Raw genomic sequence first — 16,143 nt, forward strand, 5'->3', positions numbered from 1 at the left:
TCAGGTTCTGGTTACCATGTCAGCAGAGCATGGGTTCTCTGTGACCCCAGACACCTCACAGCCCTCTCTGCCCCAGGAGAGCAGCCCATGGCTCATGTGGCCTTTGCACCTCTGATTGTCAGGGCTGGAGGAGCAGAAGTGTCCTGGGGGGGCTGAGCAGGCCATGGCAGCTCCGTGCAGGCTCTGGGTGCTGTGGGAGGCATCCCCTGCTCCCTGCTCACCCTGAAGGGCTCGGGCTGCACAGGCCCTGCACAGCGTGTGCCACGAGGCCCTGGCGATGCACGGCCTTAGCTTGCAGGGCTGCAGAGCACAGACTGCTTCCCTCTGTGTTTCACAAGCACCAGAACACTTTATGTCCTATAAATAGCTCTTTCCTAGTTTCAAAAGCTGCAGCTTTTGCATCCAGCTGCTTTGAACTGGATTTCAGAGAGATTTTCTGCTGACATTTCAGGCACCTGCACCTTCTTTATCCAGGGCTTACAAAACTCTTTGTGGAGATTTGTCACTTCTCAGCTTTACCTCAGAAGAGCATTTCTCATTATTATTTTACAATTAGGAAAATCAAGGCACAGAAACATCTGATGATTTGCTCTGGGTTTCTGGGTAAGGAGAAGGAATAAAGCCAGGGTTTGATTCTAGCCAAAGTTGAGAGTTTTTAAAGAGGGCCATGTGAGCTGATTGTTATCTGCTGAGCAGAGCAGATACCAGCTGAGAGATCTCTCCTCCTTATCTTCTCACTAAATAATAGATGTCTGATTAGGATCTCATATGCTAAGAAAACTTTGTCACAGATAATGGCAGGTTTCTGAACATGTTCTCTAGAAGTATCCTTATCTCCATAATCCTTTAACTGAGCCTTAACAGAAGGGGAATATCCAAGGGCAGTTCTTGTACACAATTCCTGGGGAAATTCTCACCTCCCAACCCAGGATGAGCAACCCTCAGGTTGCCCCTGTTCTTGTGCTGGGCAAATATACCCTGGGGATGGCTCCTATTCCAAACAGCTCAAGGATGGACAGGAAGGGGATAAACAGGGAATGACCAGGCTTGCCTGAGAGTTCAGTGGCTTCTCGAGGCTGCACAAAAAGTCACTAGCAGATCCAGGGATGGATGTCAAATGTCCTGGATGATAAAATCATATTTTGCGACCTTGGCACAGATTGCCCAGAGAAGCTGTGTCTGTCCCATCTCTGGAAGGGTCCAAGGCCAGGCTTGGAGCTGGTCTAGCACAAGGTGTCCCTGCTCACAGTAGGGGGTGGAACAAGGTGATTTTTAAAGTCCCTCCCAACCCACCCCATGCAATGATTCTGTGGTATATGAAATTAGCATTGCCTGAGACCGAGCCATTTTACAGCTGTTTGCTTAACTCTGCCACTTTACCCTGCTGTTTGTACAGGGTGAGAGCACATCCCTTTAATCCCTGAGCTGATGACACTCCAGAGCCCTTTGTTTACTCGGGACATTGCCCATCCACTGAGCCTTGTGTGCACAAACCCTGCACATGCCCACCTGTATCCTCCTCTGCTGCATTTGTGGGCACCCCAAACACCCAGGCAGAGGGAGAGGAGCCTGGGCAGGACATGAGGCACTGGTGGAAACATGAAGGGACCCCAGAGTGGTTCTTGTGTGCTAGGAGAGGCTGTGAAAGCAGAACACACCTTGTGGGCTCCAGAATGGAGCCCTTGGGACCTAAAAACAGCTGAGGTCATGACCTGGGTAAGGAGAGACCTTGGTGGCACTTGGGACAGTGATCTGTCGGGACTTGGAGGGATTTCTCTGCACAGCCAACTCCCTCTCTGCTCCTCTGCTACCCTGTTCCATCCACATTTCCCCTCTCTGCTGAGTGCCCACACCTTCCACATCCCACATTTGCAAAGATTTGCCCAGCCTCCTGAGCTCCCCCAGCCTGGCACAGAGCTGCACGTGGTGAGCAAAGGGCTGCTCATAAGGTGGAGTTTCTGTGGCTTAGGGTTATGTTAATTAATGAATTCTCTTTTATTTTTGGAAGCCTGCAGCTGTTAGTTTTGAAACAACAGAACCTCACACTGCAATAAGGTAAGAAACGGATGGAAGAGAGAACCAGAGCAGAGTCCTGAGCCTGTGCTGGCTGCTGGCTTCTAAACACATCAAGTTTGGCTTATGCAAGAAGCCATCTGGCATTTAGGCCCTGCTGAAACGCTGGCAGTGCTGTGTGTGTGGGTCCATGGAGCAGCTCCACAGGCACACACATGGACTCTGCTGCCTCCTCCTCCTCCAGGGCACTTGCTGCAAACCCCTGGAACACCTGGAGGCCTTCACACCCTGCCTCCTCCTCTGGAATGGCCTTTGGTCTGTGGGAAAGCATTCCTGCCATTCTCCAAAGCCACACTGCAAATATGTGCAGGACCCCAAAGGTTGGGAACTACGCCCATGTCCCAGGACAGGCAGAAGGTTGTCGGATGTTAATGAAGGACAAGGATGGGAATGACCTCTGATCTCTCTGTCCATGTCATGGCACTGCAGGACAGGCCTGCACTGAGATCTCTGCTGCTCCTGAGCAAGCCAAAGTCATTCCCAACCTGGGACAGCATTGCTGCAAGCGGAGCAGAGGAGGCAGGGAGGGAACAGAGCATCTGCTGAGTCCCATGGAGGAGAAGCTGAGGTACAGAGAGGTGAAGAGCCTGAGATCCTGCAGTGGCACCACAACTGACTAAGCCAGGCTGGGCACTGCTGACACAAAGGCTGGAGTCAATTAACAGCACAGATTTTTCTGATTCACCAGAACCTAAAAAAGCCAAAGCATCCCAATCCCAGGATTGCATCAGGAGGGCATTTCCAGCCAAGCCCTGGGAACAGGGTGTTGCCACTCCAGTGATGCTGAGAAAAGGCAAATCCAGATGGGATCAGGTGCAGCTGAGGCCTAAGGAATAACCTGGAGAAGGAAGGTGTGAAGGGATCATAAGGGTTTTGTTTGTCCCAGTAAATGAGGTACAGCAGTGGTCTGTAAATGCACTGGGGACAGAAGTGCTGGGAAGGAAAAGTGCTGCAGCGTGTCTGGCATGAGAAAGGCATGAATCAGTCATGAGCAAATGCCAGCCCCAATTCAGAAGAAAGTGTCCAAACCTCAGAAGGAAGAAGTTACGGAAGTCCTGTTCGATGGGGAGCAGTGGGGGTGGAAAGAAAATCCTTTACAGAAACCTTAGAGATTTTGGGAAAGGAATGACAGAACCTGGTCCTGTCTGACAGTAGAGCAGAGCCCTAGAACTGCTCCCACTCTGGAGTTCAAATTAAGTGCCTTAACTTTTCTTCACTGTTCAGGAATTTTGAGGAGGACTCTCCTGTTACACACAGCAGAGACCACACTGGTCTCCAGGCACTGCTGCAGCACAAATAATTCCTCACACTAACGACCAACCATAATTACATCCTTCCTGCAGCACAGATGACATAGGAGAATACCAAAACTGAGGAGCAGGGAGCAAACTGCAAATTTATTCCATCCATTACTGAGCAGCCTGTGTCCTGTGAGGATGAGAGCACGTCTGCTCTCACATGCCGTGGTGCAAATCCAGAGGATTTATCACAGGCCAGCTTGAACCTCAGGGCATTGCTTTCCCTTTCTGGAGGGGATGAACTCTGTCCCTTTGTTGAAACCTTTGCCTGCTGCTCTGGGAGAGCATTCCTACAGCTGTGGAGCTGGGTTTGGGGTGCCCTGTGGAAAGCAGCAAAGGGGAGAGACACAACTTCAGCACTGACAGACAGAAAATGTCCCTGGCAGGAAGGAATTTGTGTTTGGAGTTACAACTGGATTCACACTTTTCCTGCCACGAAAAGGATCCTCTGGGGCTGCGTGTGAGTAAGGTTTTTACCCAGCCTTGCACACTCTGCTCACCCTCCAGAGGATCCAGTCTCACTGCCAAGAGCAGCGCAGCGGAACGGCCCAAGAGGTGCCACGGCAAAGTCCTGTCCTGCACCTTCTCTGCCCAGCTCTGCTGTGGGTGAGAACGCTCTCCATCCTGGACCTGCCCATGCTCCTGCTTCCCTTTCTGCAGCCCAGACTGCAGGACACAACCATGTGCTGGGCACAGAGGCTGGGTGAGGGTGGCAGGGCAGGAGCTGGCCCCAGCCATCACATCCCTCCCTTTGCCTTCTGGAGACATCTCAGATCTCCAGCACAATCCCAGTGTCCTGGGGGACCTCACATCGCTGGGGCAGAATGTGACACACAGAAAACTTGCACACACACTTGTCTGGCAGAAAAACAGATTCAGGAGAAATGTGTGCAGGTCACAGCACCCCAGATCCTGACAAGGTCCTGCAGTCTTTGTCCCTCACTGGGGCTCATTCCTTCTCCTGTCACTGGAGCTGTAAAGACAATTTTGGTAATATTTGCAGGATGATGCTGAGACCTCTGGCCTAACAAATCACTCCAGCCAGTGCTTATTTTAAAGCTTGGTTGGTTCTAACAAAGTCAGATGTATGAGTTTAGAAATATCTGCTAAATATAAATATTTGTGCTGTGGAAAGATATACATGGGCTTATTAGATCTAATTAAGGAAGGCTGTTACGGCTTGTGTCATGTGAATTCTGCTTTGGGTTGGGAGTGTCATGGACAGAAAATTGTGCCTGATGCAGCAAAGTGGCCCTGAAGGACCTCTGGTCTGGATCCTCAGTGGCCTTGGAGACATCCCCAGCAGCTGCTCAAAACAGATCTCAGGCTTTTGGGATCAATGTTAAAGGGATTTGTCCCCTTTTTAGCTTATACTGTATCAATCATTTCTGCCTCTGGTGATTTTTCAGTGGTAAAACCATGGAAGGTGTTTAAAATTCACTAGTCCCTGGGAAATTCTGACGCCAGGAACTTGTGAACAGAATCTTTGCATCTCTGCTGGTGCCTTGCTGAGTGACCACATGCTTCCTGCATTTCATCTTCTGGTTGTTTTTCCTTTTTCCCTTTGCCTGCTTGGATTTTGGGCTCCTATTCCATCTACGTGCCAGGGTTCTCCTTGATGGGAACCTCTGGGGACAATCCCCATAATACAGGGAATTAATCATAGAGCCATGACTTCTGGTTCTAATCAGGAGTCAGTCCTAAAGGCTGAATTACAGCACAACCCTCACAGACAAATCCTCAGAATTTAATAGGGATTAATCAATGGAGTTTTTATGGAAATTGAATTATACTGTATAGAAATTGCTCCATAAACAGAACACAGCAAAAAAGGCAAAACTGCCTTGATTTTCCCCTGGATTTTACAGTAGGGATATAATTTTCTGATGCCTTTTGCTAGGCAGCCGAAAGTGATTTGATTAAAAGTGACATTTTGGACTGTAAAGGTGCATCTCAAAGCAGTACACAGAAATGTGCAGAAAGGCAGTTCTCTAGGGAGGCAGTGATGTTATTTTCCTGGTAATTTGTGATTTATTTGTGATGTTATTTTCCAAGTAATGCAGCTCCTACTGCTTCCTTAGTGTTGGGTGAGCAGGAGTCCCTGGAAACTCTGCCTGCCTGTCCCTGGATGTGGTGCAGGAATCCTCTGCTGCCTCAGCCTGGTATAACCAGGGCCTTGCTCTGGCCACCCTTCCACACCACAGACACACGTTCAGGCATATCCAGGGAAGAGCCAAGTCCAGAATCTCCAATCCTATTCCATATTCTGCCATTCCTGAGTGCTATTCCATATCCTGCCACTCCTGAGTGCTGATGGTTTGAATAAATGAGCCTTGGATTTCAGCTGCCTGCTCTGGGCAGGCTGAATTGGCAAATTCCCTTTGCCTCCCCAGCCCAATTTCCCTTCTCCTTTCTCATCACAGAATTCACAGAACTCTCAGAAATCCTGCTGAGCTCCTGGGTCTGGATGAATGGATAAAACCTCAGCATGAGCTCTTTACACTGATTTCAGTGGGAATTTGCAGATATCCCATGTCTATTCCTTGGAATCAGGCCCAACTTTGCTCTGAACTTTGCACTAACATCAGCTCCACACTTGTCCAGTGGATTCTGGTTGTGTTTGAAGGATTTGTACAAGCATCTACTTAGTCCTGCTCTGGGCTGGTGTTCCTCTGTCTGGATAGGAAAACAAGGGATCCTTGTCAGTCAAGACAACAAGAACTTGGAATTTTTGTGAAGAAAAAGCCTCAGCTCTGAGATATGGGGATTATAAAGGGATGGAGCATCTCAGCAGAACAGCTGGGGCAAAAGGGCTTTCCCAAGGAAAAGGATCCTCATTTCAGGGCAGGATTTGGATTTTGCAGCCTTGTGTGAATGGCAGGACTGAAGGAGAGCTGCAGCCCCTCACAGCTGAGGGAAAACCGGAGCAAGAAGAGGGCAATTGCCCTTCAGTGTGGTGCTTTGAAAATAATCCATATTAAAATATAATATACAGGGCTGCCAGTTCCAGTGTGTGCCACAGCAGTGACTGTGCATGTGTGACCTTTTTGGGGCTCATTTCCACCAGTGGTCCATTTCAGGACATAAATTCCCAGGTTCAAGTATCAAAGTTCATAACATCAGCCTGCACAAATCACTGAGACCCCAACACTTGATATTTTCTTCAGCAGGTCATTAAAAATCCCATCTCTGCAGTGACACACTGAGCCTTTGGGTGAAGAGTTTCCCTTTCTGCTTTACTACATTTTAGCTACTAAAGGCTGCCAGTGGCAGTGGTTTCCTTTCAATAGCACTGGGTTCTTGTCCCTCTGCAGCTGGCAGAGATGAAGAGGGCACTGGAGCTCCAGGCAGAGAAAAGACAAGGCAAAGGTTGGATGGTGAGAGTGTGTGCAGTCCAAGGAGATTGGGAACAGGAGCAGCAGAGGAGTTACAGTTTCCTTTGTTCTGTTAAAAGGAAAAAGGAAACACATCAGGAAACCAGACTGTGGAGCACAGGAAGTCTCACTCGGGCTGATAAAAAGGAACTGATGTGAGGTTGGTTCAGATGCAGTTATAAGTCAATCAAGCTTGGAACAACAAGAAGAGATATTCAGAAGAAACCAGAGAGCCAAATTCTACACTTAGCTGTAAAAAGAGTATTTTAACCTCTCCTAATCTTTTCCTTATCTTCTTCTTATTATTATTTTCTTTTTTTTTTTTTTAAGAAAAGCTCCTATGAAAGCCATTCAAATAAGTATGTTCTCATCATACAGAAGTTGGTTTCCTGAACTCACCACACCTTCCCCTGACCCCACCATACCTTACTCCAATTTCTTTCTTTCACTCATCAGCCAACTTAAAAAACTGTATTCTTGCTGATTTATCTCTTCCCCTCAGATCAAAACCAGCAGTATTAAGAAGGGCAGTTTTTTTGCTGAATGAGGAATCAGCAGATGAGTAATGAGAGGCTCTGCTGCCTGCTGGGTTATTTTTCACTGCCTCTGGATGACTGACAAAGATTGTAACGTACAGTTCCTGGGTATGCAGCTTTGGCAGGCTGGGCTTAAGGCTTTCTAATTTATTTTAATTTTTTCTGACTCCTTCACAGCCCTGGTAGAGTCCTGGGTTGGTCTATGCTGGAAGAACAAGAAGGAGATAAATGCAAATAAAGCAGCAAGCTTATCCATGACACTTCCTCTCCTGGGCTGTGCTTCTTACTGGATTTTAGTGAAAAAGCAGGAAAAGAATGCTGAACACACATGAAGGTTTATTTTCTGTACAGCATTCTGAAGAGAAGCTAAGGCTGGAATTTTGCACAACCTCTGTGTGACTGAACCTTCTTCCTCCATATCCCATGGTCCTTGTCAGGGTGTTATTCCCAAATTTTGCCTTTGGTGCTGTTTGGAGAGGCAAGAGCTTGGTCAGGAGAGCCTGAGCCTCCTGCTGCACATCCCTTTGGTTTGGGGCTCTGCTTGGGCTGAAGGAGAAGCTTCAGGTGGGGGAGGAGGGCAGGAGGGAGGCACCGTTTGTGGTAAGCTCAGCACAGAGCCAGGTTTCCAGGTGGGTGGTACCCGCGGGGGAGATATGCATCAGTAATTATGTGGCCTGGTAATGAGAGGGAGGAAGAAAACAAGCAGAAAACGCATCAACATCTTGAAGGCTTTGATACCTGGAAGTCAGCAGAGCGGAGCAGGCAGTGTCCTGTCACACACCAGGCTGTTCTTAGGGCATGGAGGCTGCCCAGGTGCCTGAGGAGACACAGCGGCCCCCACTCGGCTCCTCCTCAGAGTGATTCCCCAGGGAGGCAGAAACCCACATTTGGGAGGATATTATAGTCTGTGCTTCAAACCCAGCTATAAATGTGTGGTCACAATCTTGTCTGAAAATATTTGTTGGCTCAGAAAATGTCCCTGGCCCTCGCCCAGGGCTGTGTGACAGGCCCCATGTCACTGAGGTGCCCTCAGGCAGCTGCTTTTAGATGCCAAAGCTTCACCTGCATGGAGCATCTGTGTTCAGGTGTGCACCAGAGCACAGGAGAGGCACAGGCTGGGAAACAGACCTGCTGTCCAATTCAGGGGAGAGATCTGAAGAGAATTTCACATTTCTGGTGCAAATTGGCTTCAAACCAAGTTGTAGAACTTAACCGGATGTGTTAGACCCGCTTTTCCTAGGGGCACATCCATGCACACCAGGCTTCTGCAGCTTTAGGGGTTCAGCAGACCCACAAATACCTGAAACCCTGAAGTTAATGCTCCCTTGGCTCCTTTAATTCTGCTGCTAGTGCATATTTGCTCTGAGGTGAGACACAGGGTCTCTCTGTAAGTGCTCAGATGAACACAGCCACAAGGAGAGACTTTAGTTTGTCAAGGGCAGCTGATGAGGAGCTGTAAAGGAACCTCAAACACCGATGGGTTGTGGGGGAAAAAAGGCTGGGAGATGCTCTGTGCTGAGGCTGTACATTCATGTGTTCCAGACCTGACCCTTCAGAGCAGATGGGAACTGAACGTAAGAGGAAAACGCTCCTGGTAAGTCCAGGAAGGGCAGACCTGAAGGAAATAAACTCTGCTGCCTGCAAACCTTGCTCCAAGTGCCCTTCCCCCAGCACATCTCACCTCTCAGGGTGTCATCTAAGAGCTCACTCCGAGGTGCAGCCTCCCCTGTGCTGCTCCTGATGGTGACACTGCAAGAACAGCATTCTGCACCCCACAGAACTCCCAGGGCAAGAAATGCTGTGAGCAGGGACAGAAGCTCTTTCTTTACTCATCTCAGAGAAGGAATAGCCCAGAATTAAAATCAATAACTAAAATAAAAGCATGAAATCCTCAAGACATGCACTGCTACTCCTTTGAGTGACCACATCCTGCGGAGGTGAAGAGAAACTACGCCAGGCTCTCAGCGCCTCCTCAGAGCCTCGCAGCAAAACCCCAAGGGCTTCAAATCCAAGCAGTTGCATTTTCTTGGGTAAAGGTTTTCTTCAGAGAAAACATTCTTTTTTTTTTTTTTTGAGGAGGGAAAAGTACACTAGAGGCTTGGAAAAGGCTTTCCCAGTGTTTGCTGGCAAGTGGCAGCCAGCACCGTGCACTGCGAGCTGGCAGCACCCAGCAGGACACCGAGGCTGGAGGTTCCTGCTGGGGCAGGAGATATCCCTTTGCACAGATCTCAAGAGGAAAATTCAGCAGCAGCATCAAAATATCCCCATATAAAACCTTTCTAAATGGTTTTTGATGTTAGAAAGTTATTATGCAATGTAAATACCTTTGAATGGAGATTATTTAGGAGGGAATATTGCTGTTTGTGCCCTGGAAATTCCAGATGGTTTTGTTCCAAATTGCTTTTGATGGACAGCAACATGGAAAGTTGTTGTCCCTCAAATATTTGTGATTTATTTATGATTTTTCCAGTGTGGAGATTAGGAGCCTTGCCCCAGGAGTCAACACCCTTTAGCCAGGAAAGGCCAAAGCCGGGGTGATTCAAAAGAGCCAAACAAGACACTAAAATTGCTCAAAAAGGAAACATTTTCTTAGTCCGAGATCCCCACGGCCAAGTTTGAGAGGGAGAGCAAACGCCTCCAGCTCACAGAAGACAGTGATTGCTCCAAAACCCAGCCCCACCCTTTGCTATGACAACGCCAGCACACCAGTCCTGCCTTCAAGGACACTGCTGTCCTCCACTGAAATCATGCAAAATCCTCGCTGCACGTCCCTCGGAGGGGCTCTCTGATGGCCACAACATCAGAATATTTCTTTTTCCTGGAATGAAGGCAAGAGCCACACAAATATGCTTTTCCATGAAACAGGCAGGCTCTGGCCAGTATGTATTTTTTAAATTATTCTCCACACATAAAGTGGAACTGAAACAATTAAAGCAGTCCGAAACCACACCATTTGTTATTGTGAGGAAGGCCATGCATGAGCATCTTGCTGTTGATGAGATGTGCCCTTTTCTGATTTATTGTGAGGCAATGAAAACCAAGTCCCCCAAACACAATGCAAGTCAGTCAAAGTGGGGTGTTAACCCAAAGAAGATGGGATTTGAGTGAAAGAGGCATGTTGTAAAGGATGGATAAATATAATTGCCTGGCAAAAGATTCACAATAGTACAGCCAGGATGAAGACAATCCCCCCTTCTGGTTGAACAGTGCCCTTACCTACAGGGAGGTCCAAGGGTCAAATGGACTGTTGGATCTCACCCCAATGTATGGTTCATCCACACCTGGAACCCTTCCCTGAAGCATCAAGTGTCTGTGACCCCATTGGCCCAAGTCTTGTTCCAGCCCACCTTGAACCCCCTGATAAAGGGTCTCTGAGGGGGCAGACACCCTCTTGGAACTTCCTCTCTCTTGGAACTTCCCCTCTCTTGGATCTTCCCCCTCTTAGAACTCCCACCCTCTCCTGGAGCATCCTCTCTGCCCCTTGTCTCTCCCCTCCCCATCCCCTCAGGCCTTGCCCCATGCTGTGTCTGGCAGCTCCAAGCAAGATCTTTCTCCATCCCTAATAAACCTGATATCCTAAGAGCAGCCTGCAGAGATCTCTCGTTCCATTCATCAAAGCTGTCCTGGAGCACAGCCTTCCCTACAGAGGTACAATAAAAATGTTGGTGACTATTTAAAATTAGTGCTAACACAAGAGTCAGGAATTTCACTGGCTGCCATCATCATCTGCCGGTGCTGCTCACAGCATATGAACAGAAGGTGGAAATAACTCAGATTTCCTGCGCTTCTTCCTCCACAGAGCTCTTTGGGCATTGCTGCAGGGGGCACTTCCCAAGCCAGCCAGTTCTGCTCATGGCAGGTATTACACAGATTATTCAGAGAATGCAGCAAAAACCAACCTCCTCAGCAGGTGATCTAATGCTCTTCAAGATAAATAATGCATTGTGAATAAAGACAAATGTGTTCATTTTTATGTTGCATCGACTCAGCACTGTCACATGTGATGTCAGTCAGTGCATAGTGGGGAATGATGACTTAAAATCCCGAGCTGATCCTGTGGTTTATGTTTATATCCATGGAATTCCCTGCTTGGGTTGAAAGCCTGAGGACAACTCAATTCACCCTTGCACACAATGTCCATATGGGATCCATGTCCACAAAGATCATCCCAACCACATTTGTTCAATTCTGCCCATGCCCCGTTTCCCCAGCATGGCTCTGAGCCCTTGGGACAGCTCAAGCCTCCAGTGGATTTATCCCTTCACCTCCAGCTGGGCAGGTGTGCAGGTAAATTACCCTAGGGAGGTAAAACCAGAAGTCAGAGAGTCATCAAAGCCTTTTCTGATAAGAGGATGAAGAGGAAAGTACCAGCCTGCCTTGGTAATGCAGCCTAAAACAATACCAAATACTGGAGATTGCAGGCAAAGGGAGAGATGTGCAAAGTAGGCTGGACCCAAACCCTACATCTGTCAGCCTGCAGTTAAAGCCTTCAGCTCAATTAAAGCAATTAGTCTGTACAATAGTGTTGCATAGGCTTAAAAAATAGCCACTTGTCAAATTTAAATTGCTCAAGAATAAAATCATCTGGAGGGCACAGCCCTGTCCCAAATCTAGCAGTAGTCCTCTCTAAGGACAGGACTATTTCTGAGCTTGGGGTGGGAAGCGCCTTTCCCCATGCCGGAACTCAGATTTCATCTGGGGCCGCCCCAGATGATGAAAGAACATTTCTCTGTGTTTTTCTTGCCCTCTAGTCACTGATGTGCATCTTTCTGCCATATATTTTCACAGACACAAATGCAGAGCTCTGAGATAAATCAATGCCTCCATGGAAGAGCCAAGCTGAGGGCACTATTGCTGTTAAATTGCTTTGCTCTGGATGTGCCCGGGTTTGCCTTGCTGTGCCCTCAGAGTCACACCCGCCCTGAAGCACAGGTTAAATACAGAGCTCAGCACACCAAAAGCATTGCAGCATCTCAAGCCACATCCTCTCATGCTGCCCTTCACCTGTGAGAAGCCAGGCAAGGAGGTCTCACCCTTCCCTGCAGCCAATCTCTCCGTGGGGGAGGCTGGCACTCCCTCCATCCCACAGTTTTCTGCCCAGCATGAAAATTTACAAGAAGCCTCAGCTCATCCTTTGGGCAGGACAGGAGCACTGATCTCAGTGCATGGCACAGAAAGAGGGCACATTGGTCGAGGGGACAAACAGGACACAGGGACCTGCAAAGTGCTGCTGATCCTGGAATGGCTTGGTAAAGGAGCCAAGGAGGAGATCCTGTGTCTGGATCCTGTGTCTGGATGCTGTGTCTGGATCCCGTGTCTGGATGCTGTGTCTAGATGCTGGGCCTGGATCCTGTGTCTGGATCCCATGTCTGGATGCTGTGTCTGGATGCTGCCTCTGGATCCTATCTCTGGATGCTGTGTCTGGATCCTGTGTCTGGATCCCATGTCTGGATCCCATGTCTGGATGCTGTGTCTGGATCCTGTGTCTGGATCCCATGTCTGGATCCCATGTCTGGATGCTGTGTCTGGATCCTGTGCCTGGATCCTGTGCCTGGATCCTGTGTCTGGATGCTGTGATGGATCCCGTGTCTGGATCCCGTTCCTGGATCCCGTGTCTGGATCCCGTGCCTGGATGCTGCCTCTGAATGCTGTGTCTGGATGCTGTGTCTGGATGCCGTGTCTCCCAGCCCCAGGAGTGCCCGGATTCCTGCCCTAGCAGGGCAGCAGGGCATGGCAGAGTGGCTGCAGAGCAGCCGCAGGGCAGGCCCAGCCCCGGGCAGTGACCTGGGCTGTGGCCGAGTTCCTCCTTTGGCCGCAGCCTCCAGCGTGACTGAGCCCAGCTCGGAGCGCTGCAGTTCCTCATCCCCAAACCGCAGCCGGGGGGAGAGCTCAGGGAGTGGGGCCAGGAGCAGCTCCCGGGCTCCAGAGGAGCAGGGAACGGCCCCGCTCTGCTCAGGGACCGGGCAGGGGACTCCTGGCCTGTGCAGAAAAGCAGGGCCACGTGTGCACCACAGCAAAGGCACAGATGGGGAATTTCTGCACTTTCACTGCACAATATTTAGGGCTCCACAAATCAAAGAAAGTTGTGGTGCATTAAATATATCCTGAATGAGGCCCAGGTTACTTTTGCTACAGATCAGAGGAGGTGGAGGGGAAAACCTGTCTTATTCCAGCCATACCTCCCAGATATTGTGCTTTTCAACACTCCTGCTTTCTCCCTTCTTTTCTGACATTCACCCTTTCATTCCCTCTTTCTTTCCTCTTTCCATTTTCTCTTCCTGCCCATCTCCTTCCCTCCCCCTTCTCATGAGACCTTTCCAAACCGTGCACTTGTCACAAGCTGCAGTCTAAGGGAGAGTTTCAGTTCCTGCCCGTTTGCAACTTTGTTCTACCCAGGTCAGCAAAATAAATTAAAAAAAAAAAATAAAAAAGAAAAAAAAAAAAGAAAAAAAAAGAAAAAAAAAGCACTTTTAAGCAGAGCTCGACACCCCACCCAGGCAGGCGATAGGCATCTTTCGAAATCCTCCAACCCAAACACACCCACAGCGTCTCTCGCTTCAAGGCTCCTCTGTTCCAGCGGCTTCTGTTCCGCAGCGCTCCCTAAGAAGAGCCCGTCACAATCGCACAGGGGTCCCCCACAGCCAGCCCTGCGCTGCCTCGGCCTGGAGCAGCACCCCGGGGTGCTTGGAGGGCTCGGTTTGGCTGTGCAGGGCCGAAGGAGCGGCCGCAGGGCAGGAGGGGGAACTGCTCTCGCAGCCCCAGCGGCGTCCCTGCTTGCTCAAGGCCACCAGAGGTTGGTTATGTTGGTGGTTTATTTGCCTCACTCTGCTTCCCTTTCCCCCCGGCCTGGGTGATGTTTCTCCTCCAGCCCGGGGCTTTTTCCCCGCCAAAAAGCCCCAAAAAGCTGCCGGAGGAAACTCGCGGGCGAGCACCAGAGGCAGAGCGCCTCGGCCAGGGCCGGGCGAGCAGCGGGGCCGGGGACGCACGGCCAGCGGGGCAGCTCCGAGGCACGCCGGGGACAGAGCTGGCCCTGGTCTGCCCCTGGTCTGCCCCTGGTCTGCCCCGGAGCCGGGCACTGCCCGGGCCCTCCTCGGGCCCCGGCCCAGGGCTGCGGGCCGGCTGCGGAGCCCCGAGCGCCGGGGAGCGCCGGAGAGCCCCGGGACGCGGCGGCGGCGAAAGCGGAGGAGGAGGAGGAGGAGGAGGAGGAGGAGGAGGAGGAGGAGGAGGAGGAGGAGAGAGCCCGGCCGGAGCCGGCCCCCACCCCGCGCCCCTTCCCAGAGCCCCCAGCCCGAGGGGACCCCCGGCCCCTCCTGCCCCCTTACCTTAATAGTGCCGTCCATCGGGAATAACTTCCAGCCGGGACCAGCAATATTCCACACATTGACCCGGTTTAGCCTGCGACTGACGCCTCCTGAAGTTTTTTATCCTTCTCTCTCTTTTCGCTCTTCTCGCTGCCCTTCCAGCGGTTTTGTTGCTCTCTCCGTACCCCCTCTTCCCCTCTCTCTCCCTCCCTCCCTCTCTCTCGGTCTCTCTCTTTTTTTAACTTTGCTTCTTGCAGCAGAGCGAAAAAGAGACAGTTAACCGGATGAAACGTTTTTTTCTGCTAATTTTGGGAAGTGAAGTCACTCGAGGAGGAAACCTTCGTCTCTACGCTGGTCCTGCCTTCTTGATGAAAATATATATATTTTACATACAGGATATTTGCTCCATTTAGATAAGAAGAGGCAGAACAATAGCCACCTCTGTCACAGCTCCTGTTTGTCGCTGGGACAGCCCGGCCAGCGCAGAGCTTTCCTCGCACCCCAGTCCGTGCTAGCCAGCCTGTGTCATCTCACGGCTTAGTTTAACGTGGGGTTTTGCCATTTTTTTTTTCTTTTGGCTGGAGCAGCTTTAGCCTGACTCACTGAATTTCCGTCTCTTCCCACAGAATTTTTTTATTAATGCGTTTTCCAGTCAACGGGCAAAATTAAGGGGAGAAAACCGTAAATGCAATTCGGTGACGGCAGGCGGAGGGAGAAAAGAAAAAGTCTGGCGATTAAAACGTATTCAAAGCTTATTTCGAGCCCTCTCCTTGACGCCTCCCAGCACGGAGCGTGAGCCGAGGGTGCAGCCCCTGGCAGGAGCGAGCGCGGAGTGCACTAATTCAGGACAGACAGACGGATCGAACACAGGCTGCGGATGGGGCTGCGGGCGAGCCGGGGCTCCCGGCCGCTCTCGCCTCGCGGGCTGGGATGTGGGCTGGGAAGGAAAAGCATGGGCACGGACGGCTTTCCGTCCTTTCTTTCAGGTGCCGGGAGTCCTTGCCCAGCCTCCTTTCCCAGTGTGAGCTCCTCGCGAAGGTGTTAAATCCTCTCAGGGCAGGGGGACACCCCCACTTGATAAAAACGCCAGAACCTCACAACAGCTATCGGAACCGCCCCATGTACCGCTCCGGTGCCGCGTCCTGACGGGCACAGCAAACAAAACCCCTCATGTTCAGCCAGCAGCCTTTAGACCTCGCTTCAGACCCGGCGAGCCCCTGACGTGCAGTCCTCCCTCTCATTCGAACCGGAGCGAGCGGCGGAGGAGAAACGCGCGTTTTCCTTTTTCCGGGAAAAGCCGAAGCCTTCCAAAGGAGCGGGGGAATGAGACAATACCCTCCTGTCCAGCTCCCCCCCTCCCCGCCCTCGCCAAAACAGCCACGGCGGAACACATCATGCAACAGCGGGGGCGGCCCTCCTGCCCCGCTTCCACAAAGCGGGCACAGAGCAGGGAGGGCAAGGAGGGTGAAGGCGAGAAGGAAAAGTGCCGGGGCAGGAGGACACCCTGCCCGTCGGTGGAGCGCGTTACCTTGTCCAGTGCCAGTCGTGTCCAGGCTTTTTG

At 50.7% G+C, this 16,143-nt stretch overlaps 1 protein-coding gene across 4 annotated transcripts in view; it reads right to left on the reverse strand.

Annotated features, from left to right (window-relative positions):
- The window catches only part of FLI1 (Fli-1 proto-oncogene, ETS transcription factor), an 89,769-nt gene that overhangs the window by 60,270 nt on the left and 13,356 nt on the right, over positions 1–16,143 (reverse strand). The window contains exon 1 of one of the 4 annotated variants that reach the window (XM_077787969.1): positions 14,604–14,851. The exons of the other annotated variants lie outside the window; for them this stretch is intronic. Within the exon in view, the coding sequence (XP_077644095.1) occupies positions 14,604–14,621 (18 nt within the window). The 5' untranslated portion in view covers positions 14,622–14,851. Of the gene's footprint in view, positions 1–14,603; positions 14,852–16,143 lie in introns of those variants that run through there. 4 annotated transcript variants of the gene reach the window in all.

This window comes from Lonchura striata, chromosome 23 (genome assembly GCF_046129695.1).
Source record: "Lonchura striata isolate bLonStr1 chromosome 23, bLonStr1.mat, whole genome shotgun sequence".
NCBI classification, from domain to species: domain Eukaryota; kingdom Metazoa; phylum Chordata; class Aves; order Passeriformes; family Estrildidae; genus Lonchura; species Lonchura striata.